We start from the raw sequence: 26,363 nt of genomic DNA on the forward strand, positions 1-26,363 counted from the left end.
CAAAATAAACTGCATCATAATAAAATTGCAAAACATCAGATAAATACATTTTTTTAAAAATCTATAGAATATAGATTATCTAAAAGAAGTAACAATTAGGCAAGGAAAAACTTCATCAGCAACAACAAATTCTAGAAGACAATGGAATGGTATCTTCAGAATGCTGTCAACCCAGAATTCCATGCCTTATTAACTGACGAGTGCGGGAGGAGGTGGGCTTTGTGGTGCCCCGTGTGAAGCCATCACGTGGGATGCCTGTATCCCATAGATCATAGCATCTAGTTGAGTCCCAACTACTCCACGCTTAATCCAGCTTCCTGCTAATGCACCTGGGAAGCATCCAATGATGGCTGGAGTACTTGAATTCCTGCCAATCCTATGGCAGACCTGGATGGAGTTCCTGGCTTCTGCCTTTGGCCTGGGCAAGTCCTAGCTGTTGCAGGTATCTGGGGTGTGAACCAGCGGATGAAAGATATTTCTCTCTCTCTCTCTCTCTCTCTCTCTCTCTCTCTGCCTTTCAAATAAACAAGTAAATTTTTTTTAAAGAAAAGTGAGGAAAAAAATAGAAGACTTTTCAGATAATGCTGGAGAATCTGTCATTGCTGAAAAGGTGATTAAATCATATGTTTCAGCATTAGGAAGGAAGGAATACAATTTGTTTATTTTTTATTTTTTTAACTTTTATTTAAATAATATAAATTTCCAAAGTACAGCTTATGGATTACAATGGCGTCCCCCCCCCCCATAACTTCCCTCCCACCCACAACCCTCCCCTTTCCCACTCCCTCTCCCCTTCCATTCACATTCATTTTCTTTCTTTCTTTTCTTTTTTTTTTTTTTTTTGACAGGCAGAGTGGACAGTGAGAGAGAGAGACAGAGAGAAAGGTCTTCCTTTTGCCGTTGGCTCACCCTCCAATGGCCACTGTGTCCAGCGCACTGCAGCCGGCGCACCGCGCTGATCCAATGGCAGGAGCCAAGTACTTATCCTGGTCTCCCATGGGGTGCAGGGCCCAAGGACTTGGGCCATTCTCCACTGCACTCCCTGGCCACAGCAGAGAGCTGGCCTGGAAGAGGGGCAACCAGGACAGAGTCCGCCGCCCCGACTGGGACTAAAACCTGGTGTGCCAGCGCCGCAAGGCGGAGGATTAGCGTAGTGAGCCGTGGCACCAGCCCACATTCATTTTCATTTCTATTATATACAGAAGATCAGTTTAGTATATATTAAGTAAAGATTTCAACAGTGTGCACCCACATAGAAACACAAAGTGAAAAATACTGTTTGAGTACTAGTTATAGCATTAAAGCACAATGTACAGCACATTAAGGACAGAGATCCTACATGGGGAGTAGGTGCACAGTGACTCCTGTTGTTGACTTAGCAATTTGACACTCTTGTTTATGGCATCAATAATCACCCTAGGCTCCAGTCATGAGCTGCCAAGGCTATGGAAGCCTTTTGAGTTCACCGACTCTGATCATATTTTAGACCAGGTCATAGTCAAAGTGGAAGTTCTCTCCTCCCTTTAGAGAAAGGTACCTCCTTCTTTGATGACCTGTTCTTTCCACTGGGATCTCACTCGCAGAGATCTTTCATTTAGGTCATTTTTTTTCTTTAGCCAGAGTGTCTTGGCTTTCCATGCCTGAAATACTCTCATGGGCTTTTCAGCCAGATTCGCATGCCTTAAGGGCTGATTCTGAGGCCAGAGTGCTATTTAGGACATCTGCCATTCTATGAGTCTGCTGTGTATTCCGCTTCCCATGTTGGATCGTTCTCTCCTTTTTTTTTTAATTCTATCGGTTAGTATTTGCAGACACTAGTCTTGTTTATGTGATCCCTTTGCCTCTTAGACCTATCCATACGATCAATTGTGAACAGAAATTGATCACTTGGACTAGTGAGATGACATTGGTACATGCCACCTTGATGGGATTGTACTGGAATCCCCTGGCACGTTTATAACTCTATCGTTTGGGGCAAGTCAGCTTGAGCATGTCCCAAATTGTACATCCCTTCCCTCTCTTATTCCCACTCTTATATTTAACAGGGATCACTTTTCAGTTAAGTTTCAACACTTAAGAATAATTGTGTATTAATTACAGAATTCAACCAATAGTATTAAGTAGAACAGACAAAAAAAATACTAAGAGGGAAAACGTATTAAGTTGTTCATCAACAGTCAGGGCAAGGGCTGATCAAGTCACTGTTTCTCATAGTGTCCATTTCACTTTCACAGGTTTCCTTTTTGGTGCTCGGTTAGTTGTCGCCAATGAGGGAGAACAAGTGGTATTTGTCCCTTTGGGACTGGCTTAATTCACTCAGCATAATGTTTTACAGATTCCTCCATTTTGTTGCAAATGACTGGATTTTATTGTTTTTGACTGCTGTATAGTATTCTATAGAGTACATGTCCCATAATTTCTTTATCCAGCCTACTGTTGATGGGCATTTGGGTTGGTTCCAGGTCTTAGCTATTGTGAATTGAGCTGCAATAAACATTAGGCTGCAGACCGCTTTTTTGTTGGCCAGTTTAATTTCCTTTGGGTAAATTCCAAGGAGTGGGATGGCTGGGTTGAATGGTAGGGTTATATTTAGGTTTCTGAGGAATCTCCAGACTGACTTCCATAGTGGCTTTACCTGTTTGCATTCCCACCAACAGTGGGTTAGTGTCCCTTTTCCCCCACATCCTCTCCAGCATCTGTTGTTGGTATATTTCTGAATGTGAGCCATTCTAACTGGGGTGAGGTGAAACCTCATTGTGGTTTTGATTTGCATTTCCCTGATTGCTAGTGATCTTGAACATTTCTTCATGTGCCTGTTGGCCATTTGGATTTCCTCTTTTGAAAAATGTCTATTGAGGTCCTTGGCCCATCTCTTAAGTGGGTTGTATGTTTTGTTGTTGTGGAGTTTCTTGATCTCTTTGTAGATTCTGGTTATTAATTGCTTAAATGGGTGCCCAGTCCCCTGCCATCCCTCTAGGCCAGAATGAAAGTCAGTGCTGAATGCAGATTTATTCCTCTTATAAAGTCCTCTAGTTTTGCTCCTGTGAGCTACTGCAGCTTCTAGTTGCTTTAAGATGACACTTTCTCCCTGCTGGTTGCTGGGTGCCTTCACTTCAAAAGATGGCATCTCCTCCAGCCCCTACTCTGGGAGTCGCAGGTGGTGTCTCTGCTCTCTGCTGCGTGTTTGTACTGTCCATGCTGTTCCATGGCGTATCTCTTCTTTTTCTGTAGAATTTCCACTGCAAACTTTTCTCCAAATATCTCCTAGGAATGCAGTTTCTCTGCTTTTCTTCTGTTATCATTCACTGGTGCAAATCAGCGTGTCTTTTCCCTACTCAGTCATCTTGACTATCCTATTATTACCTTTTGATTGTAAGGAAGAGAGACTTTTTCATGGCACCTTCTTATTTGACTGCATATCCTGTACCTAGAGCTCAATAGCTGCCAGGAACCAGAGCAGTTTGGTAGAAAGCCGTCCTCAAGTACATGCCTCAGTTTCACGATTTGCCTTGCTCTCCTTTTGTAACTGACTGGCTCAAGAATTTTTTTTCCATTCACCTATTGAAGTATTCCTTGGTTGCTTCCAATTTTTGTTGATTGTATATAAATCTGCTATAAATATTCATGGTCAGCTTTTTTGTGTTGAATTCACTTATTTGGGTGAATTCCTTGGAGCACAATTCCTGAATATTTGATAAAATATATGTATGGTATATACATTTGGTAAAATATAAATATATATAGCTTTATAAGAAACTGCTAAACTGTCTTCCAAACTAGTTGTATCATTTTGTATCCCCACCAGCAATGAATGAGAGTTCTTGTTGCTTCATATCCTCGCCAGCATTTTGTGTTTTCAGTATTTTGGATTAGAGCATTTCTAATAGGTTTATACTGGTAGATATCTTGTTATTTTAATTTGCAATTCCTTGATGACATGTGATATTGAGCATCATGTTATATGTTCATTTGCCATTTGTACATCTTCTTTGATGAGGTGTTCTGATCTGCTGCTCACTTTAAAAAAAAGATTTATTTAAAAGGCAGAGTGGCAGAGAGAGAGAGACAGAGAGACAGAGAGAGAGAGAGAGAGAGAGAGAGAAGGAATCTTTCACCTGCTAGTTCACTCCCCAAAATTGTTGCAAAAGCTGGAGCTGGGCCAGGCTGAAGTCAGGAGCCTGAAGCCCCATTGAGTCTACCACAAGGGTGAAAGGGGTCCAGGTATTTGGACTGTCTTCCATTGCCTTTCCATCTACACTAGCAGGAAACTGGATGGGGTGCATAGCATCCAAGAGTGGAAATGGTGCTCCAGTATGAGATGCTGGCCTTGCAAGTGACTGCTTAACCCACTGTGCCACAATGCTGACCCCTGTTCCTCACTTTTTAATTGGATAATTTGTTGTATTATTGTTGAGTTTTAGGAATTGTTTATATATTTTAGATATTTGGTATTTTAGACATTTTAGATACTTCATATTTATGTACTTTAGATTTCTAGATAAAAGGTCATACTAAGAATAAAGTTCTTTATCAGAGAAATATTTTGTAGTATTTTCTCCTGTAGCATTTTTATTCTTTTAATGGTGTCTTTGACACAGTGGAAATTTCAAATTTTGACGAAATCTAACTCATACATTTCTTTTCCTTTGTGGATTGTACTCTTTGCATTGTATCTACACTTGATCTTAGCCAAAAGGCTGAGAAGCAATTGTATTATATCTCAAAACTCATGGTCACACCCAAGGTCACCTAGATTTTATTTTATTAACTTCTGAAGTTTTGCACTTTACGTTTAGTTCTATGATCCACTTTTAGTTGATTTTTTATCAGTGATGTAATTCTGTGTTTAGATTTGTTTTTTTAACATGCAGTTGTTCTGTTGTCCCAGCACCATTTTCTGAAAAGACTATTGTTTCCGTGAAATGCCTTTGTTGTATTGCCAAGGGTTGTGTGGCAGTACTTGTGTGTATATTGACGGACTCTGCTCTATTCTGTTGGCCTATTTGTGTGTTCTGGTAAGGTGTGCACTGGAATTTCATCATGGCTTTAATTCGTGTTTCTCTGATAACTAAGATGCTGAGAATTTTTCTGTGCTTATTGCCTGTCCATATATGTTCTTTTATGAAATATCTGTGTCTTTACTCATTTAATGAATAAAGTATATTTGTGTTTATTTTTGATGTATATTCTTTACTGTTCAGATATTAAAATTCTGGGTGTATATTTGGTACAGTGACTAAAATGCTGCTAGGTATGTCAGTATGCTATATAAAAATACCTGGGTTCTAGTCCTGTTTTGCTTTCAATTCCAGCTTCCTGCTTAGGTGCAACCTGAGAAGCAGCAGCTGATATCTCAAATGCTTGGGTCCCTGCCACCCATATGGGAGGAGGCTATGAATTCCTGGCTCCCAGCTTTGGCCTGGCCCATCCCTGGCGTTTGGAGAGTCAATCAGTAGATGGGAGATCTCTGTTGCTCACTTACTTTCTCTCTCTCCCTCCCTTTGTTTCTGCCTTCCAAATAAATAAGAATAAGTAAAATTTAAAAATGAGAGTTCTAATTTGCTCAGCTCCAGGAGGAACAGAGTACACAGGAAACACATCTTCTTGCTGGTGGTGGCTCCAACAAAGACATCAACACCCAGCTCTGCCCTCAGGTTCTTGTATATACTGTACAGACAACAGCGGCAGGCAGCCAAGGAGGTACGTAGCAGAAATGTGGCTATTTCTGGACCTGCTGACTAGAGGAAAGCGTACGTTTCTGGACTTGTGAGTTGCCATGACAAAGAAGATTAACTCCATTCTCCCAACAGTCCATTCCCTACAGGGTTCCTCACTTCACAATCTGTACATACATTGTCTTCTGGGAAGGTACCTGTGTGGGGAGCATGCACACAGTGTGCAACATCACATCCTAAGGACACAATAACAATACAAGCTATAACAATACGCTATAAGTGAGTGTGCAATACCAAATACAAGGAGATGTCTGTTTCTCATCTATTAGGAATATCCACCAGTCCCAGAGGGAATCCACCTGTGTGGAGATAAATGGGTTGTCTTATCTCTATAGAAAATAGAGTCCCACATAGAATACCCTACTCTGAAAGGATTTTATTATACTGTTCCCAGACTAAAGTGTTTACATGAGTTCAGGTTTGATCAGTGGCTGCAGTTAACTGCACACAGGCTAGGCACAGGCAGAGCCATCAATTGTTTCATTTTTGACCCCAAGAGCAAAAATCTCAGCCACCCCTACACTGAACTCAGATGTGAGACCTATTAGTTCTGCCTGAGTATACAAGCAGAACACTGAACACTTTATCACCGGCAGGAGGGTCTGTGACCATCCTTGGGCCTCCCAGCATCCTATGCAATGACTCTCCATGGGATCCTGCTCCTGGTTTAGCTGCTTTTGATTTCTTTTCTCTGCTCCCTGCTACTCTGCTCCATGGCCACGTGCTGCCCCAGCAGCTTCCAGACTTCCTCCTCCTCCCATAGCACCAGCCCTTGCACTCTTTCTCCAGGAGGGGTGGAGGAGGGGGCCACAACCAGACTCTGTCCAAGGAGTTTGACCTTGAGCTGGAGCTCATCATGGCTGTTTTTTCTCCCATTTCTTCCTCTAAGGTGCATTGCAAACCTGGGTCTTGAGTCTTCACCTGTAACTTAGCATTGTCTCCTGCCCACAAAGCAGTGAGAATCACCCACCCCAGGGCACTAGCCATTGTCTAGGTGTCCCTCTGGTCCTCTCTTGCCTCCCCTAAGGCATATTATAGGCCCTGTTCTTGGGTCTTGGTCTGTGTACTGGCACTGTTCCCTGCCTACAAGGCAGTTAGAAACACACACCCAAGGCAGGCGCCATGGCTCACTAGGCTAATCCTCTGCCTGCAGCGCCATTACTCCGGGTTCTAGTTCCAGTTGGGGCACTTGTTCTACCCCGGCTGCTCCTCTTCCAGTCCAGCTCTCTGCTGTGGCCCGGGAAGGCAGTGGAGGATGGCCCAGATGCTTGGGCCCTGCACCCGCATGGGAGACCAGGAGGAAGCACCTGGCTCCTGGCTTCGGATCGGTGCAACGCACCGGCCGTAACGGCCATTTCGGGGGTGAACCAACGGAAAGAAGACCTTTCTCTTTGTCTCTCTCTCTCTCTCACTAACTCTGCCTGTCAAAAGACCCAACCATGGCCCCTGCTGCTGTCTGGACATCTCCCTGATTCGAATCATGCAATACCTTCTGTATAGTAGAGGGTAAGTCATCCACTCTAGCCCACTCCTAGGTGGGGCACCCCTGCTTACAAGGCCACAGACACCAAGCATCCCATACTATGGCTAGCCACCCCTGAATCCCACCCTCCAAGAGGGTGACAAAAAGCTCCATGCTGGCCTGAGCCAAATTCTGCCAACTATGCCAAGTATTTTGCAGGAACTCAATTCTAGGATAAACAGTTTGGATTTGGACAGGCCAGAGAAGAACTTCAGAGCCCTTTGGGGATTCATACCTCTTTATTCTCACAGTGGCAGGTGAGAGTACATACGAACACACCTGCTTGCTCACAGTGACCAATGAGCTGCAACAAGGCGGACTGCACCCTACTCTGCCTTCAGTTTCTTAAGTAAGCTTTACAGACAACTGTGGCAGGCAGCCAAGGAGATACGTAGCATAACGAATCAGTTTCTGGGCCTGCTGACTAGCAGTAAGCACCAGTTTTGGTGCTCATTGCCATGATAGCAAGAGACTGATTAACACTATTCTCACAACTCACAACAGGATTCCTTTGTCAGATACATGTCGTAAAAGTTTTTGTTTTTGTTTTTTTTTTTTTTGTTTCTGGATTTCATTTTTTCTTTCTTTCTTTCTTTTTAAAATTTATTTGACAGGTAGAGTTACAGACAGTGAGAGAGAGGGACAGTTGGTTCACTCCCCAAATGGCCGCCACAGCTGGCGCTGCGCCCATCCGAAGCCAGGAGCCAGGTGCTTCTCCTGGTATCCCATTCGGGTGCAGGGCCCAAGCATCTGGGCCATCCTCCACTGCCCTCCTGGGGCACAGCAGAAAGCTAGACTGGAAGAGGAGCAACCGGGACTAGAAGCTGGTGCCCATATGGGATGCTGGCGCCACAAGGCAGAGGATTAACCAAGTGAGCCATAGCACCGGCCCCTCATTTTTATTTTCTTAACAGTATCTTAGGTGAGTTGTAGTTTTTAAATTTTTTAGGTCCTTTGAGAATTTATCAACATTTTTCTTTTGTTTAGTATTTCTTGTGTCCTTTAAAAAAAACTTTGTTGTGGCCGATTTTGTGGCCTGGCAGGTAAAGCCTCTGCCTGCAGTGTTGGCATCCCATATGGGTACCAGTTTGATTTCTGGTTGTTCCACCTCTGATCCAGCTCTCTGCTGATGGCCTGGGAAAGCATCAGGAGATGGCCCAAGTCCTTGGGCTCCTGCACTCATGTGGGAGACCTGGAAGAAATTCCTGGCTGCTGGCTTCAGCCTGGCCCAGCCCTGGCCATTGCCGCCATTTGGGAAGTGAAAGAGTGTATAGAAGATCTCTCTTCAAAAAAAAAAAAAAAAAAAAAAACAAAAACCCTTTAAAAAGCTGTGGCTCACTTGGTTAATCTTCCGCCTGCGGCAACGGCATCCCATATGGGCGCTGGGTTCTGGTCCCAGTTGCTCCTCTTCCGGTCCAGCTCTCTGCTGTGGCCTGGGAGGGCAGTGGAGGAAGGCCCAAATGCTTGGGCCCAGCATCCACATGGGAGACCAGGAGGAAGCACCTGGCTCCTGGCTTCGGATGGGCGCAGTGCACTGGTCATAAAAAGAAAAAACCTTTGTCTATATTAAAGTTGCAAATACATTCTCCTGTCTTTTCTTTTGGAAAATTTGTGGTTTTAGATTTTGTTTTTAGGTATGCAGTCCATTTTAACTGGGTTTTGAGGATGATATGTTTATCCAGTTAGCCCAACACAGATTTTTTTCCCAGTACCACTTGTTGAAAAAAACTTTCCTGGCCTGGCACCGTGGCTCACTTGGCTAATCCTCCTCCTGTAGCACTGGCATCCTATATAGTCTCCAGGTTCTAGTCCTGGTTGCTCCTTTTCCAGTCCAGCTCTCTGCTGTGGCCCTGGAAGGCAGTGGAGGATGGGCCAAGTGCTTGGGCCCTGCCCCATGTGGGAGACCAGGAGGAAGCACCTGGCTCTTGGCTTCTGTTCGGATCAGCACAGTGCGCAGGCCATAGCAGCCATTTGGGGGGTGAACCAAAGGAAGGAAGACCTTTCTCTCTGTCTCTCTCTCTCACTAACTCTGCCTGTCAAAAAAAAAAAAAAACAAAAACAAAAAAAACAAAAAAAACTTTCCTTTCTTAGTTGAATTGTCTTGGCATATTTAAAACAAATCAGCTAATCATGTATGTTTTACCTACTTTTAAAATTTTTTTTATTTCATTGATGTATTTGTTTATCGTTATGCTAACTCTATCCTGTCTTGACTGTTATGGTTAATTTTACGTCATCAAATTAGTTATGTCAGTCATCCAATCCTGTTCTTTAAAAATCTGTGATTTTCTAAGTCTTTGCATTTTCAAAAACACTTAAAATCAACTTGTTAATTTGTGTAACAATCTTTTGTTGTTGGATTTGGACTGTGTCTATTTGGAAAAATAGACACCTTAACAATTTTCTTTCATCCTTTTATGGTATATATCTCCATTTATTAGGACATTTAAAATTTATTTCACCAACGAGTTCTTGTATATATTTTGTTAAATGCATTTCAAATAGTTTTATAATTTGATGCTAATTCAAATTGGAATGGCTTTATAATTTTTTCTCAATTTTTTTGTCTGCTTATGTGTGAAAATAAGTTGAGTTTTACATAAAGCAAACTTGCTAAATTCATTTTCTAATTGTACTAGCTTTTATGTGACACGTCAATACTTCCAATATATTTAATGCCATCATCTGAAACAGAAGAAGTTCTTTTTATCCCTTTCTTAATTTTATGATTCTTTATTTTTTAGATTTATTTATTTGAAAGGCAGAGTGACAGAGAGACAAGGAGTGGGGGAGAGAAAGTGAAAGAGAGAGAATCTTCTAGTCACTGGTTCTCTCTTTAAATGGCCTCAATGGCTGGGGCTAGGCCAGGTAGAAGCCAGGAGCCTGGAACTCCATCTGTGTTTCCCGTGTGGGTTACAGGGCCCAAATACTTGGGACATTTCTGCTGCCTTCCCAGGCCCATTAGCAGGAAGCTGGATTGGAAGCAGAGCAGCTAGCACTTGAACAAGCACTCTGATGTGAAATGCCAGTGTCGCAAGCAGGAGGAGGCTTAGTACCATAATGCTGCCCCCCTTTTATTATTTTTTCCTCTCATTTCACTGCCTAGTGTTTTCAGTTGAATGGGAGTAGTTGGAGCAATTATATTGAATTCTTTTACTGTCAAATTTGCAAGGAGGAACATTCAGTATATACCAATCAGCATCTTAGTGGTAGTTCCTCATAGATTATTTTTGTCAGCTTGAGGAAGTTCCCTTTTATTATTTGTTTGCAGAGTTCTGAAAAAATAGTCAATGCTTTTTGCCCCCACATTCATTTATTCTGTCCTGTGATGAATTAAATGAATTTTGTATTGTTAAATGAACCTTGCATTCCTGGAATAAATCTTACTTTGTCATGATATATTGCCAGTTTTATATATTTTTGGATTTCATTTGATACAATTTAAAAGGATTTTTGCATCTCTGTAAATGAGGTTTATTGGTGAATATTTTTCTTATAATGTCTCAGTCAGATTTTGATATTAGGTTTACCCTGGTGTTACGAAATGATTTCGGAGGTCTCTCCCTTTCTCTACTTTCTGAAAGAATTTGCATGATATTGAGATCATTTATTTCCTAACTCACCAGTGAAACTCTATGAGTTGGTACATGGTTGCTTTCAGAATTTTCTTATCCTTGAATTTCAGCAGGTTGACCACAATGTATGTAGATGTGGTTTTCCTTGTATTTATTTTGCTTGTGATTTGCTGAGGCTTTTGAATATACAAGCTAAAGGTCTTAACCAAATTGGAAGCATTTTGACCATTAATTCTTCATATATTTGATCTGCTCTATTCTTTACCTTCTGGGACTGCCATTGCATAGGTCTTGAAGTGCTTGAAGTGCTACTCATTTTTTTCACACCTCTTTTCTCTCTCCAGTTTTGCAGGTAATTTATATATAGAATTTGAGCCTCCTGTCTGTGTGGCTGTCTTCATGCTGGGATATCTCCTTTCAATTTCTAGTCACTCTGGTATCCCAAGTTTTCTCTCACACCATATTCTGTGGTTTTCTGCTTGAGTCTCAGTCACTTTTGCAGTACAGACTGTGTAGTGCCTCTAGTGGAAAGACTATATACAAACTTAAAATGTCTTCAGTTTCTCTATTTTTCCTTGCTGCCCAGTGCTGGTACAATCTGTTCTATCATTATTGGAGCTAGAACTCTGCCTCCTCTACTGTTAAATTCAGTTAATTTGCTCCATTCACTCTGTCTTCAGAGATCACAGTCCTCGACTCAAATCTATCAGTCATCAGATCCTAGCAATCCTACCTAAGGTGTGCTTCCTGAATCTATTGACACCTGTGTTCCTTAGGGCCACAGCTTTAGTTGGTGTCTTCATTTAACTGATCTTCCTTGCCTCCTACCCTTAACCAATGCTTAAGCTGTCTCCCTAAGTAAATCTCTGGTTATTCTACCCCCTGGTTTTAAGACCCCTCTGTGTTTCTTCAAGATTAAATCTCCTTGGCTTGGTCTGTAAAGCCATTTACAATACAGTCTATGTTCTTGGTTGCTTCATATAAAACCAATGCTGTTTATTAAATAATTCTCTGTTCTTTGGGTATATCAAAACTTTCCATGTTTTTGTGATTTTTTGCACTTAGTATCTTGCATACCTGGGTGACCCATTTTCATCTGGCCTTTCTGGAATTCTTCTTTTTTTTTTTGACATAAGACGAGCAAGTGAATTTATTTTTTTATTTTTTTTTAATTTAATGAGCATAACTTTCCAAAGTACAGCTTATGGATTACAATAGCTTCCTCCCCGCCGTAACTTCCCTCCCACCCACAACGCTCCCCTCTCCCCTTCCCCTTCACATCACGATTAATTTTCTTTCTTTTTTTTTTTTTTTTTTTTTTTTTTTTTTTTACAGGCAGAGTGGACAGTGAGAGAGAGACAGAGAGAAAGGTCTTCCTTTGCCGGTGGTTCATCCTCCAATGGCCGCCGCGGCCGGCGCACTGCGCTGATCCGATGGCAGGAGCCAGGTGCTTCTCCTGATCTCCCATGGGGTGCAGGGCCCAAGCACTTGGGCCATCCTCCACTGCACTCCCGGGCCACAGCAGAGAGCTGGCCTGGAAGAGGAGCAACCGGGACAGAATCCGGCACCCGACCAGGACTAGAACCCGGTGTGCCGGCGCTGCAAGGCGGAGGATTAGCTTAGTGAGCCACAGCACCGGCCACGATTAATTTTCAATTATCTTTATATACAGAAGATCAATTTAGCGTATGTTAAGATTTCCACATTTTGCTCCCACACAGAAACACAAACAGAGTTCAACCAATAGTTTTTTTTTCTTTTTTTTTTTAATCTTTTTTTTTTTGACAGGCAGAGTGGACAGTGAGATAGAGAGACAGAGAGAAAGGTCTTCCTTTGCCGTTGGTTCACCCTCCAACGGCCACCGCGGCCAGCGTGCTGTGGCCGGCGCACCACGCTGATCTGATGGCAGGAGCCAGGTACTTATCCTGGTCTCCCATGGGGTGCAAGGACTTGGGCCATCCTCCATTGCACTCTCTGGCCAAAGCAGAGAGCTGGCTTGGAAGAGGGGCAACCGGGACAGAATCTGGCGCCCCGACCGGGACTAGAACCCGGTGTGCTGGCGCCGCAAGGCGGAGGATTAGCCTAGTGAGCCGCGGTGCCGGCCCAACCAATAGTTTTAAGTAGAATATAAAATGCATCTTTTGTATTGTTGTGGCTTCCCCCCACCCCGACCTCCCTCTCTCCCGTGGCCCTCCCCTCACCCACTTCCTCTCCCATCCCGCCCTTCATCGAGTTTCATTTTCAATTACCTTCATATACTGAAGATCAACTTAGTTTATACTAAGCAGGGATTTCAACAGGTTGCACTCACACAACCGAACCAGGTATAGGGTATTGTTCGACTAGTAGTGTTGTTTTTGAGTTTCATAGTGAAACACATTAAGGACAGAGATCCTGCGTGGGGAGCATGAACCCAGTGACTCCCGTTGTTGATTTAACAATTGGCACTCTTATTTATGATGTCAGCAATCACCTGAGACTCTTGCTATGAGCTGTCTAGGCTATGGAAGCCCCTTGAATTCACCGACTCTGAATTTGTTTAGTCAAGGCCATATCACAGTGGAGGTTCCTTCCTCCCTTCAGAGAAAGGCGCCTCTCTCCTTGATGGCCTGATCCTTCTGCTGGGGTGTTGTTCACCAGGATCCTTCATTTAGATTGTGTTTTGCCACCGTGTCATGGCTTTCCATGCCTGTGAGACTCTCATGGACCTTTTAGTCAGATCCGATGTCCCAAGGGTTGATTCTGAGGCAGGAGTGCTGTTTTGGGCATTTGCCATTCTATGAGTCTGCTGTGTGTCCTGCTTCCCTCACAGGATCATCTGGAATTATTCTTAAAATCCAGTTCAAATGCCACTTATTCTGGAAAGTCAGCCCTAACTGGGTAATCTCTGTCCTTGGCATCTCTCCTCTGTGTTCATATAGTACATAAAAATCCACATGTTGATTTTTCTGTCCATTTATCCATCTATTATCTGTCTACATAATTTTCTCTTTCACAGGGGATTCTAATTTCCTTGAACAAGGTGTTGTGACTTTCAGATATGTGTTTCTAATATCCATAACATCTACTAAGTACAGTATATACCATGTAGATTCTCACTGTATATTTTTATTGATATTGATATTACAAAAAGATATTTCTCAGAAATGATACTCAAAGTAATAATTTTATCTATAGAAACTAAATACTTACCAACCTGAAAGGATAACCTAATTAGCAAGGTCATATATTAATCTGCTATTTATTGTTTCTTTAGAAGTAATTGCTCCTCCATCAAGCATCCCCACAGAGTTCTGCCAGAATGGTGGAACCTGGCAAAATGGCAGATGTCTTTGTACAGAAGAGTGGAAAGGATGGAGATGTACAATTGGTAAGTTACTTCAGATAATACTAGGTGTGAGACTTAAGTGAAGATTTTGTTAATAAAAAGAGCAGTAAAACTTCTGTAATCTTCAGTTAATGAATACAGAAGTATTGGACATAATGGTGATAACATTTTTTTCCCCAGAAAACTTTTATTTAAGGTGTACAAACTTCATGTACTTCAGAAATACAACTTTAGGAACATAGTGATTCTTCCCACCATACCTGTCTTCTCACTAGCTCTCCTGCTCTCTTCCTCTCTCTTTCCTATTTCTATTCTTATTTTTTATTAAAATCTATTTTAAATTAACTATATACAGAAGACTAACTCTATGCTAAGTAGAAGTCAACAAATAGAATGAAAAAAAAAAACCTGTTCCTCAACAGTTCTTTTAGTTCTTCTATGACCCATGGTTCATTCAGGAGCATGTTGTTCCGTTTCCATGTTTGCATATGTTCTAGAGATTCTTGAGTTGTTGATTTCCAGTTTCATTCCATTGAGGTCAAAGAAGATACATAGTATGATTTTGATTTTTTTGAATTTGCTGAGACTTGCTTTATGGCCTTGTCTCTGATCTAAATGCACTGGTGAGAAGAATGTGTATTCTGCAACTGTAGGTTGAAAGGTTCTGCAGATATCCATTAGGTACATTTGTCAATTAACTATTTCCTTGCTGATTATCTGTCTGGTTGATCTGTCCATTGCTGAAAGTAGGTATTGAAGTCCCCCATTACTATTGTATTGGAGTCTATATCTCCCTTTAGATCCATTAACATTTCTTTTAAATAGCCAGGTACCAAGTAATTAGGTGCATTTACATTTATTGTAGTTGTATCTTCCTATTGAATTGACCCCTTAATCATTGCATAGTGCTGTTCTTTGTCTCTTTTAACAAGTTTTGTGTTAAAGTCTATTTTGTCTGATATTAGGATGGCTACAGCAGCTCTTTTTTGGTTTCTGTTGGTATGGAATATCCTTTTCCATCCTTTCACTTTCAGTCTGTGTGCATCTTTGTTGGTGAGATGTGTTTCTATAGGCAGCAGATAGATGGGTCTTGTTTTTTAATCCACTCAGCCAGTCTGTATGTTTTTTTTTAAAGGTTTATTTATTTATCTGAAAGTCAGAGTTACAGAGAGAGAAGGAGAGTCAGAGAGAGAGAGAGAGAGAGAAAGAGAGAGAGAGAGAGAGAGAGAGAGGTCTTCCATCTGCTGGTTCATTCCCCAATTGGCCACAATGGCTGGAGGTGTGCTGATCTAAAGCTAGGAGCCAGGAGCTTCCTCCAGTTCTCCCACCTGGGTTCAAGGGCCCAAGGATTTGGGCCATCTTCTGCTGCTTTCCTGGGCCATGGCAAGTAGCTGGATTGGAAGAGGAGCAGGTGGGACATGAACTGTCTGCCAGTGCCGCAGACAAAGGATTAACCTACTGCACCATGGTGCCGGCCCCATGGCTGTTTCTTTTCTTTTTTTTAAAACTTTTATTTAATAAATATAAATTTCAAAATTACAACTTTTGGATTATAGCAGTCCCCCCACCCGCCATAACTACCTTCCACCCCCAAACCATCCCATCTCTTACTCCCTCTCCCATCCCATTCTTCATTAAGTTTCATTTTTAATTATCTTAATATACAGAAGATCAACTTAGTGGCTGAAACTCACTCCTTTTTTTTTTTTTAATTTTTTTGACAGGCAGAGTGGACAGTGAGAGAGAGAGACAGAGAGAAAGGTCTTCCTTTGCCGTTGGTTCACCCTCCAATGGCCGCCGCGGCCGGCGCACTGCGCTGATCCGATGGCAGGAGCCAGGAGCCAGGTGCTTATCCTGGTCTCCCATGGGGTGCAGGGCCCAAGCACCTGGGCCATCCTCCACTGCACTCCCTGGCCACAGCAGAGAGCTGGCCTGGAAGAGGGGCACCCGGGACAGAATCCGGCACCCCGACTGGGACTAGAACCTGGTGTGCCGGTGCCGCTAGGCGGAGGATTAGCCTAGTGAGCCACGGCGCCAGCCTTGAAACTCACTCCTATCATTTCCTATACTTCCACCAGCCTGTACACCCACAACTTTGGCCTTTTTGCTTTGATCTGCATCCTCATGTTGCTTTTAATTACTGTAGGCTCTATATTTTTGATTCCCAAGATTCCACATAATCTGATATGCTATTCTTGCTAGTATGTAAATGTTCATATCCCACCTTTACCCAAGTATAAATTGTGCGTGTTTTTATTGGAACTTGTTATCCATTATACTAGTTATTCTAATGGGAGTAACATAAATCAATTGGGAAGTATGGAAATTCCTGGCAGGCCGGGGGTTCTAGCAGCCTATACACTGGGGCTGGCGCTGTGCTGTGGTTGTAAGGCTGCCACCTGCAGTGCTGGCATCCCATGTGGGTGCTGGTTCAGCTCCTGGCAGCTCCACTTCTGATCCAGCTCTCTGCTGTGGCCTGGGAAGGCAGGGGAGGATGGCCTGCATTCTTGGGCTCCTGTACCCATGTGGGAGATCCAAAGGAGGCTTCTGGCTTTGGATCAGCCCAACTCTGGCTGTTGTGGCTATTTAGGAGTGAACTGGTGGGTGGCAAACCTCTCTCTCTCTCTTCCTCTCCTTCCCTCCCTCCCTCTCTCTGCCTCTGTAGCTCTGCCTTTCAAATAAATAGATACTTTTCTTTAAAAAAGCCTATACACTGCATAGGTTCTGAATTTTGATTTATATGTGTTTTCAAACTAAAAAATATAGTTTATAATGAAAAAATATATTTTTCTTTCCATTACAGCTAATTTCTGTGAAAATAGTACGTATATGAGTTATACTTTTGCCAGAATTCCTGTAGGCAGATATGGACCTTCCTTGCAAACATGTGACAAGAACACTCCCAATGGTATGTATTTTTCTGAACATCTCCTCTGTTTAGGATTGAGAATAGCTGTGCTGAGCTATACCTATCATCCCTCCAACTAGGGCAAGGTCCCTGGAAGAGGCATCAAGGAAACCTTTATGATGCCAACACTCAAAGTTTATGGTGGTATTTCACATAATCCTAATTTTCCTAGATACCTTAATACAGAACCATTGTTTACAAATTCCTCTTAATACGTACTTAATTGGTTTATTTTTCCAATTTACTCTTATTGCTTAGAGTTCAATCAGCTTAGCATTTTAGTTATACAATTTGTCTTGATTTATGAAACAGGTCTAGACTAGAGACTCACATTCTACCAGATAAAGATGCACATTTAAATCTGTCCATAGGTGTAGTCTTTCATTTCCTTGGTCATTTTCATGATCCATTTTAGAACATTCTTTAGCTTCCTATAGTTTCCTGAACATATAGCAGTCTTGCTTCATGGAGGCATTCCGAGAGTACAAGAGCAAATGATATTTCTATTTCTAATATTTTTCCTGAAACTATCCAGGATTTTGATGACTTATCTTATCAGTACCACATTGGGTAGTATCTTCACATTGGGTAGTAGCTTTTTGCAACACATCGATCCCTTTCCTGTTATTTATAGCTTATTAAGGCACATATTTTTTCCTAAATGTTTTACCTGTGTCTTGTTTGTTCTGACTTTCCTCTGTCCAGTTTTCCTGGTTCACATTCCTTCCTGTAGCTAATCTTCCATTTCCTACAGAACTAGATACTTCAATAATATCCTCAATTCTAGATAATTTGCAAAATTGTTTAACTTTTGTCAGTAATGATGCTAGAAAAAATTTCATATTTCATTTAGAGATTTATTTTTGTATATGCTAGGGACTCTATAAAACACTGAACAAATTATGTGAATTGTTCTTTTCTATATGCTTTACTTTAATTATAAAGATGATGTAGCTCTGCATTCCATTTGCAGAATCCAGATTGCACTTGCCCACATTGATTGTGCTTACTCAAGTATTCATGATCCTTCTCTTTATGCAGGCCCTTCCAACTTCTTATTAAGATCTCAGAAGTTAAGGGGAGTTCAACTAAGTTGGTGCTTACTATATATATATATATATATATATATATACACACATATACATATATATACACACACACACACCCCATATATAACAAAAATACCAGTTGTCTTTATTTTATGTTTGTGTATCTCAAGTATTTCATAATCCTTTATCAAACAGATATAAATTAGAAAACAGTTTGCTACTGAATTAGAAATAGAAAAAGTGTCAGTGATATACCAAGGAAGAGTCATCATATTTGTTTGACATATATTATACATTTTGGTATCAGAAGATCACTATCTTTCATTTGGTAATTTATTTTTTATTGAAAATTGTTATAAAAATGTTTATTTATCTTTGAGTTTTAGACTAAGTTCATAATATAATTTTAAAGGTACAGATTTCAACTGTTGGAAAATTTGCTTTTAGTTTTATATTGAGTTACTTTTAATTACTTAATTTTATATAACAAATGATCCGAAAGCTTTTCAGTTATTTTGGAGTTAAGGATGTGCATATTTGTAGGCAATATCATGAAAATGCTTTTGGCTCCTTAAAAGTTATTTATATGTAGGGGCTGGCGCTGTGGCACAGTGGGTTAAAGCCCTGGTCTGAAGCGCCAGCATCCCATATGGGTGCCAGTTCTAGTCCTGGCTGCTCCTCTTCCTATCCCGCTCTCTGCTATGGCCTGAGAAAGCAGTAGAAGATAGTCCAAGTCCTTGGGCCCCTGCACCCATGTGGGAGACCTGGAAGAAGCTCCTGGCTCCTGGCTTCAGATCAGCACACCTCTGGCCATTGCAGCCATCTGGGGAGTGAACAACCAGTGGATAGAAGACCTCTTTCTCTGTCTCTACCTCTCTCTGTAACTCTGCCTTTCAAATAAATAAAATAGATCTTTTTAAAAAGTTATTTATATGTAAATAAATATAAATGTTATTGTATAGAAATGAATGAAAAGTTATTTATATTATACATAAATAATGTTATTTATACTATATATAAATAATATTACTTACATCCTATATACCCATTATACATATAAAAAGTGTTCATTTTATTGTGGAATAGAGATGCAGCTTTCATATAAATTAAGAGTGACTGCAGGGGCAAGCTTTGCAGTATTGTGGGTTGAGTCTCCATTTGGAGTTCCTGCTTCCCATGTCAGAATATCTGGGTTAAGTCCCACCTCTGTTTCTGACCCAGCTTCCTGCTAATGCATTCCTTGATGGTTCAAGTACTTGATTCCCTGCCACCCATTTGGGAGACTCAAATGAGCTCCTGGCTCCTGGCTTCAGCCTGCTCCAGCCTGCTCCAGCTTCTGCTATTACAGGCATTTTGAGGAGTGACCTAGTAGATGGAATATCTCTGTCTCTCACTGCCTTTCAAATAAATAAACATTTTTAAACATCCACTAAAAATAGTGACTCCAATTTTCCACATTGAGTATTGTTGAACAAATCTCTAATTTCCATGTTTCTAGTTGTTGTCCAAGAAGGAACTACCCAAAGGCAGTCCTGAAGAAAATTCAGCTTCTGATCAGCTGCCCTTCTAGTGATGATTTTTTTCTGTAGGATCTACTTAGTGTTAGCTAAGGAGTGGTGTGAGGTAGGGAGGTTCAGGTGATAATCCTATGAAATAAAGTCAAGATCCAACAAGCATTTGTGGAGAGTCAGCCAAATATCTAGAAAGTGTTACAATACAATAGAAATTTTCACCTTTCAGATGTTAACCAGATTGGTGTAAAAAAGGAAAGACACACATATAAGTCCATATCTAGTAAGAAAATTTATATTTGCTTCCGGTCTCTGCCCAATATTCTCTCATCATTTCGTTAAAAGCCATTTGTCTCTAATTATTGGATGTAAATCTTCCTCGCAGAAATCTAAGGAAGGACATAGTCAACTGTCTTTTTGAACTGCAGATTAAAAAACCCAGCTAACAAGTAGTATCTGCCCAAACTTATAGGGCTAAAACAATAAAGATTCTCATAGCTCTGTGAGCTGACTGGGCACCTAGACTGGACTCACTCTCTTGCCTGAGACCTGGTGCAGGCAGTTGGCTGGCATGCCCCAGTTTTCCAGTTGACCTCTGATCCTCTAGTAGGTCACACCTGCTGCCTGCTGAGTCTCAGGATAGCACTCCAAGAGGGTGAAGGCTGAAATTTCAAGGTGTCTTTAAGTCTAGAGTCTGGAACACACGTATTTCTACCACATTCTATTGGTGAGAGCAAGTCACAAGGCCAGCATATATTCAGAGAGGATTGATCTATCAATCGATTGATCGATCTACTATTTTCTTCTTACTTGAAAGGCAGAGAGACAGAGAGAGATCTTCTATCCACTGGTTAGCTCCCCAAACACCCCAAACAGAAGGACCTGGGTCAGGCCAAATCCAGGACTCTAAATCTCAATCCAGGTCTCCCACATAGGTGGCAAGGACCCAAGTAGTTGAAGCATCATTTACTGCCTTCCAGGGTGTGCATTTAGAGGAAGCTGGATTGGAAGCAGAGGAGCTGGAACTTGAACCCAGGCATCCCAAGTGGCATCTTACCCACTGTGCTGAATGCTCATCCCCAGACTCCATCTCTTGATGGGAGGAACAGCAGACTCACTTGGTGCTGGGGCATGGATATAGGTGCAGGCACTTGCTAGAATTAACTTTGCAAACATTGTCTTTTTTTTTTCTTCTGTTCATTAAAGCGGGCAGTCCACTGGCAATCCGACTGTGTGGTCTGTCTCTGTATGGAGAGATAGAACTGCAAGATGTGAAAACAGGAAATTGTGATGAAAATCTGGAAACCTTGGAGGGGAAGGTATGCCATGCAGCCCATCTGAAGAGCAACTAGTAGTATAAATTCTGACTGTATGAAGTCTTGTTCTTCAGATACCTAGTAGTCAGATCAATGCTTTTAATGTTCTCAAATTAGACATGATAAAAACTAGTAGCACTAAAACCATTCTTATTTCTTTAAAGTTGACATCTGTTTATGAAAATGTGAAAAAAGATAGCTAGACATGTCAGTTCAGCAAGCTTCAGCAAATGATGGTCTATAGCATATTGTGAATGGTATTAGTGGGTAGGGATGGGAGTTGGGTTGCCAATCACAGAATGTGCTAACCCCACACACTGGAGGAAAGGCTATGGATTCTGGAATCTGATCAGCCAGTGCCTGACTCTCAGCTCTGCTATTTACAAGCCGGGTGGACTTGAGTGAGGCCCTTAACCCCTCTGAGCCTTTTTATGGGGATGAAGACCCTCAGCTCACAATGTTGCTTTGTGGATTATCTGTGATCACAACTGTGAGACATCCAGCCAAGTGCCTAGCACAGCGCAGGGCCCTGGCAATGGAATGCAAGAGATAGTTGTTTTCTGATTCCGTATTTCTTTGACTTCCCTGTGTGAGTAGCCTGTGACAGTGTTCTCATTTTTGAAATGTGCTGCCATCTAGTGAAAAACGAAGCACTCCACAACCACTCATTGACATCTGGCTGCACTAATAACAAAATGGACTAGTGTATTTTAGATGCAAAACTCAGAACCCTGGGACCAATCAGTTCCCAAAGAGGTTGTCTTGGCCAGTTCTTCTAAAGTTTCTGTGCTGAAAAGTCAGTTCAGAAAAATTCCAACCCATTGCAGACCAGTAATTTTGTTAAAAAAATCAAATGAACCAGAAAAATGAATTAAGAAGATATATAAGATGCAAACTTATTTAAAAGCTTAGGTTCAACAGCATAAAACTGCTATATACATTTCTGGCCACTAACTATCAGTTTCTGGGCTTATTTTCCTGTGAATTTTCTATCAAATAATGAGCCAACATTGGTCCATGGCTATCCATTTAGTGACTCTGATCTAGCTAAGGAAGACCATTCTAGTGCACCCATCCTGACAGATTGTCAAGGCTGGGAAAATCACTGGCCTGCATGTGTTTCATCCCTTATACAAGAAAAGAGACAAACATGCAAAAATGGATAGATTTGTTGTTGAGGAGATTGAGGTTTAGTCAAACTTCAGTTTATTTATATGCAGTTGTTTGCAAAGTATTTAGACGTAGTTATATAAAGCTAAGCTGATGTGTTGTGTTTGTGTGATTTTTTTAAACAGATAGATGATATCCCAACAGAATCTGAGAGTATTTCTAACCACACCCAGATTTTAACATCTGATGCCAGCATATTGACTGCTGACAACATTACTTCTGCTACTGAAGTGGTTGGACAGATCTTCAATGCATCCAGAAATGCTGCACCTGAGGTAAAACTCAGAAGATTTCAAAAAAAGGGAGGGAGAAGGGAGAAAAAAAATCTCCAATTCCACTCATCCCATGGCATGGTTTGGGCATGGTTTAGGCTGCTTAAACACGATTTGCCACATAGTCTTTCTGAGAGATGCTCAAAGAAGTTAGAAAAAGGCTCATTATTTAAATATTCCATTTGGAGAATCTTCACAATGATCATTATCATGCTAAATCTTCCAGAAAATTTTGGGATTAACCATTCTATTTCACTTTATTAAATCTTTTACCTACTGTATTTCACCCCATTATCCCTGTTCTATTGCACGAAAACTGAGTTCCAAAGAACGGACTCTAGAACATACTATTTTTTTTAAAGATTTATTTATTTATTTGAAAGGTAGAGTTACAGAAGGCAGAGAGATAGAAAGAGATAGAGAGATAGAGAGATAGAGAGATAGAGATAGAGATAGAGTCCAAAGCCAGGAGCCAGGAGCTTCTTCCAGGTCTCTCATGTGTTACAGGAGCCCAGGGACTTTGGCCATCTTCTAATGCTTTCCCAGGCCATAGCAGAGAGCTGGATGGGAAGTGGAGTAGCAGGAACTTGAACCAATGCCCATATGGGATGCTGGCACTGCAGGTAGTGGCTTTATCCAGTATGCCACAGTGCCATCCCCCCTAGAATACACTATTTTAAACTACAATCCCTTTCTGCTAATTATATGAGGGCGCTATTTCAAAAGCTTTATATAACTATGTCTAAATACTTTGCAAACAACTGCATATAAATAAACTGAAGTTTGGCTAATTTTATTTTCTTATAAAATTTTTTCAAATCCATGCTTACCAGGAGTCTTCAAAACATTCACGGAAGGCACTGGTAATTGTGGGGGCAGTGAATTAGACTGCTACTTATGATACCAGCATCCTAATTAGAAGTGGCAATTTGAGTACTGGCTGCTCTGCTTTTGATCCTGCTCTCTGCCATCCACAAAGGAGATCAGGAATACAATTCCTGGCTTCTGGCTTCAGCCTGGCCCAAGCCTGGCTGTTGTGACCAGTTGGGAAGTAAATCAACTGGTATCTATCTCCTGTCACTCTGCCTTTCAAATAAATAAATAAATCTTTTTTAAAAAAAAGGTTAAGGAAATGCATGTCATACAAACTGTATAGATTTGAAAATCTTTTTGCACCAAAATAAACATCTTAAACTTCATCTTTTCCATGAACTTAAAGAATTATTCATGAAGCTGGGAGAGAGTGAGTGGCATGGTGGAGTGGTGAGGCACCAGAGAGCGAGACAGACAGAGCTCCTGGCTCATTCCTCAAATGCCCACAACAGTAAGGAACTAGGAACTCAATCTAGGTAGCCATGTGGATGTCAGGGACCCAACTACTTGAGCTATCATCTGCTGTCTCGCAGGGTAAAAATTAGCAAGAACCTGGATTAGAAGTGGAACCAGGAATCTAACCCAAGCATTCTGATATAGGATATCAGCATCCTAACTGGCATTTTAACAGCTATACCAAATGCCTACTTCTCTATCAACTTTTTGAATTACACTGTATTTTCATTTTTGTCCTGCCTTTCTGAAAACTTTTAGCATAATTTAAATTTATGACATCATAACCTGTTAAACTCTAGTGTATGAAATCAAGAAATATACTCACCATTTCCCAATGCTGTAGCTTGGGTACGGCTTAAGAGCCATAAGCTACTCATCCAGTATCTACAAGCTGAGCAGGAGTATGGTATGGAAACAATTACTCCTTCCTTTTGTTCCCTTTAAATTTCTTATTTCCAAAAAAAAAAAAAAAGTATTTTATGTTACCAGAGATCCTTTGGAATATAGGTGAGATTTAAATAAAAAATTAATAAAGATGAAATTAAGAGAGAAAAGTATTAACTAACAACTGTAGAATTTATGGGAAGCTTAGCCAGGAAAGACCGAAGTGCACCAATATCTGCACTAGGGCTATTAAGTAGTAATCAAAAGCCATGAGATCATGATTCTAGCATACTCCTGGGCTTTTGATTTTAAGAAAACTAGAAATATTTTACCAAGTCTACTTGTTATCAAGTATTAAAACAATAGTAATACCAAGGGTAATTTCTAAGATTTGCAAAGTATTGTAGGCTATAAGGCTTTAACAATCAGAGCTCTGTACTGTTCTTACTTTATTTTAGTATTTCTAGCCAAGTATTTGCTTTTGTGTTCTTAGAAGTCAGGTGAGTGTTCTGTGAAAGATCTTACTGTGAGTTCAAATTCAGAGACCTAAACCTAATTCATTGCTCCGTTTACTCATTTGCCTTGTCTTGATCCTCTCTGCCATCTCTCTTTTTAAAAAGATTTATTTAATTAATTTATTTGAAAAGCAGAATGATGGGGCGGGGGATGGGACACAGAGAGAGAAAGAGATCATCTATCCAATGGTTCATTCCCCAGATGGCTGCAACAGCTGGGGCTGGGCCAGGCTGAAAGCAGGAGCCAGGGACATCATTTGGGACTCCGAAGTGAGTAGCCAGGATCCAAGTACTTGGACCATCTGCTTCTTTCTTAGGTGCATAAGCAGGGAACTGGATTGGGAACTGAGCAGTTGGGGACTTGTGTTGCAAGTGGCAGCTTAACCCACTGTGCCACAGTGCTGGTCCCCTCTGCCAAGTTATGTAAATGAAACAATAAACCTTTGTTTTTGAAAAATGCTTGCCTCTAGATTATCATACCAGTGGTGCCACTTTCTACTATAAGAAACCATGATGATGGTGGTGGTAACATGTATGTGTTTTCTATAACAATTGGTGCTTCCCCTTTGCAGGCAAAAAGAGTTGCAGTGACAACAGTGAGTCAAATTCTAGATGCCAGTGAAGATGTTTTTCAAAGAGCTGCTGCTGCTGATAATGATGATTCCTTTGCAACGTAAGCACAATTTCAATTTGGAAAGACAAGCCTTCCAAGTGCCAATAATTCTAGGTTAGAGCATTAGCAGAGGTGTCATCATTTCTCTCTTGGATTGAAGTAACTGGCTGATTCCCCTGGAATGCAGACAGCAGCCTGGGCTCACCACCTCATTTTGTAACCAGATGGGATGGTTTATGCCACCTCTTGGTTCCTGAGGTGGTCACAGCCTTGGAGCTAGAGAGAAACTTGGATGATCTAGGTTATAACTTGCTTTCCTAACCTTATCTCGGCATGGCAAAGGGGCAGCTCCAAGCACAGAAGGAGCTCTTCCAACTGCTTTATCGAGGCCCAGAGCTACGTGGAGAAACTAACGTGCAGGACACAGTGCCAACCCCCAAATCATGCCCCAGTTCTCTTTCCAGGACCCTGATGTATTTTGATTAAGCTCTCTTTAGCTTTCACAAGGCTATATTACAAAAAAAAAAAAAAAAAAAAAAAAAAAAAGAAAAAAAAGAATTCAGCTCTAGTGGATTTTTCTCTTCTTGACTCCTATGTTCTGGATTACTTTATTCAGAGGACCCTCACTGAAAATTGCTGTGTTTTTACTTTATATACAGTTTTTTAAAAAAAACTCTTTTACTGTTTAAGTGAATATGCATGCTCATTGTAGAAAATTAAAAAAATTTATAAGTGAGCAAATTTTTAAAAATTTTCCTACTTTACATGTTGGCATATATTACAGAGTTTTTGTGTCTGTGAATATGCTTGTAGTTATGCATCTTAATGCTTTGTAACTTGCTTTTGCCACTTAAAACTTTAAAATGTCTTTTTATATAAATGCCTATTAATCTACAGAATAATTTTAGATTGTAATATGAGAGAATGTTTACTTAACCAATTTTTTATTCTGATGTACATTTACATCCCTTCAAGTCTTTTAACATCCCTAATAAGCAACATTCTTGTGCAGAATTGTTTGCATGACCCATTATTTCCTGCTACACTAACTGAAAATCCTTGCGTGAAAACATCTGATGTATTCTTTTTCCCTTCCCTTCCTTCCCCTCCCCTCCCCCTCCCCTCCCCCCCTCCCC

The 26,363-nt window shown here is 41.0% G+C and overlaps 1 protein-coding gene across 3 annotated transcripts in view; it reads left to right on the plus strand.

The window, feature by feature from the left end:
- Positions 1-26,363, plus strand: part of ADGRG7 (adhesion G protein-coupled receptor G7) — a 95,376-nt gene that overhangs the window by 11,750 nt on the left and 57,263 nt on the right. For all 3 annotated transcript variants that reach the window (XM_089331565.1, XM_089331566.1, XM_002716610.6), the window contains exons 2-6: positions 14,089-14,202; positions 16,964-17,068; positions 20,835-20,947; positions 22,240-22,389; positions 25,187-25,287. In XM_089331565.1, coding sequence (XP_089187691.1) covers positions 14,089-14,202; positions 16,964-17,068; positions 20,835-20,947; positions 22,240-22,389; positions 25,187-25,287 — 583 coding nt within the window. The remainder of the gene's footprint in view (positions 1-14,088; positions 14,203-16,963; positions 17,069-20,834; positions 20,948-22,239; positions 22,390-25,186; positions 25,288-26,363) is intronic.

This window comes from Oryctolagus cuniculus, chromosome 4, assembly GCF_051225735.1.
Source record: "Oryctolagus cuniculus isolate XC-2025 breed Fujian yellow rabbit chromosome 4, ASM5122573v1, whole genome shotgun sequence".
Taxonomy (NCBI): Eukaryota; Metazoa; Chordata; class Mammalia; order Lagomorpha; family Leporidae; genus Oryctolagus; species Oryctolagus cuniculus.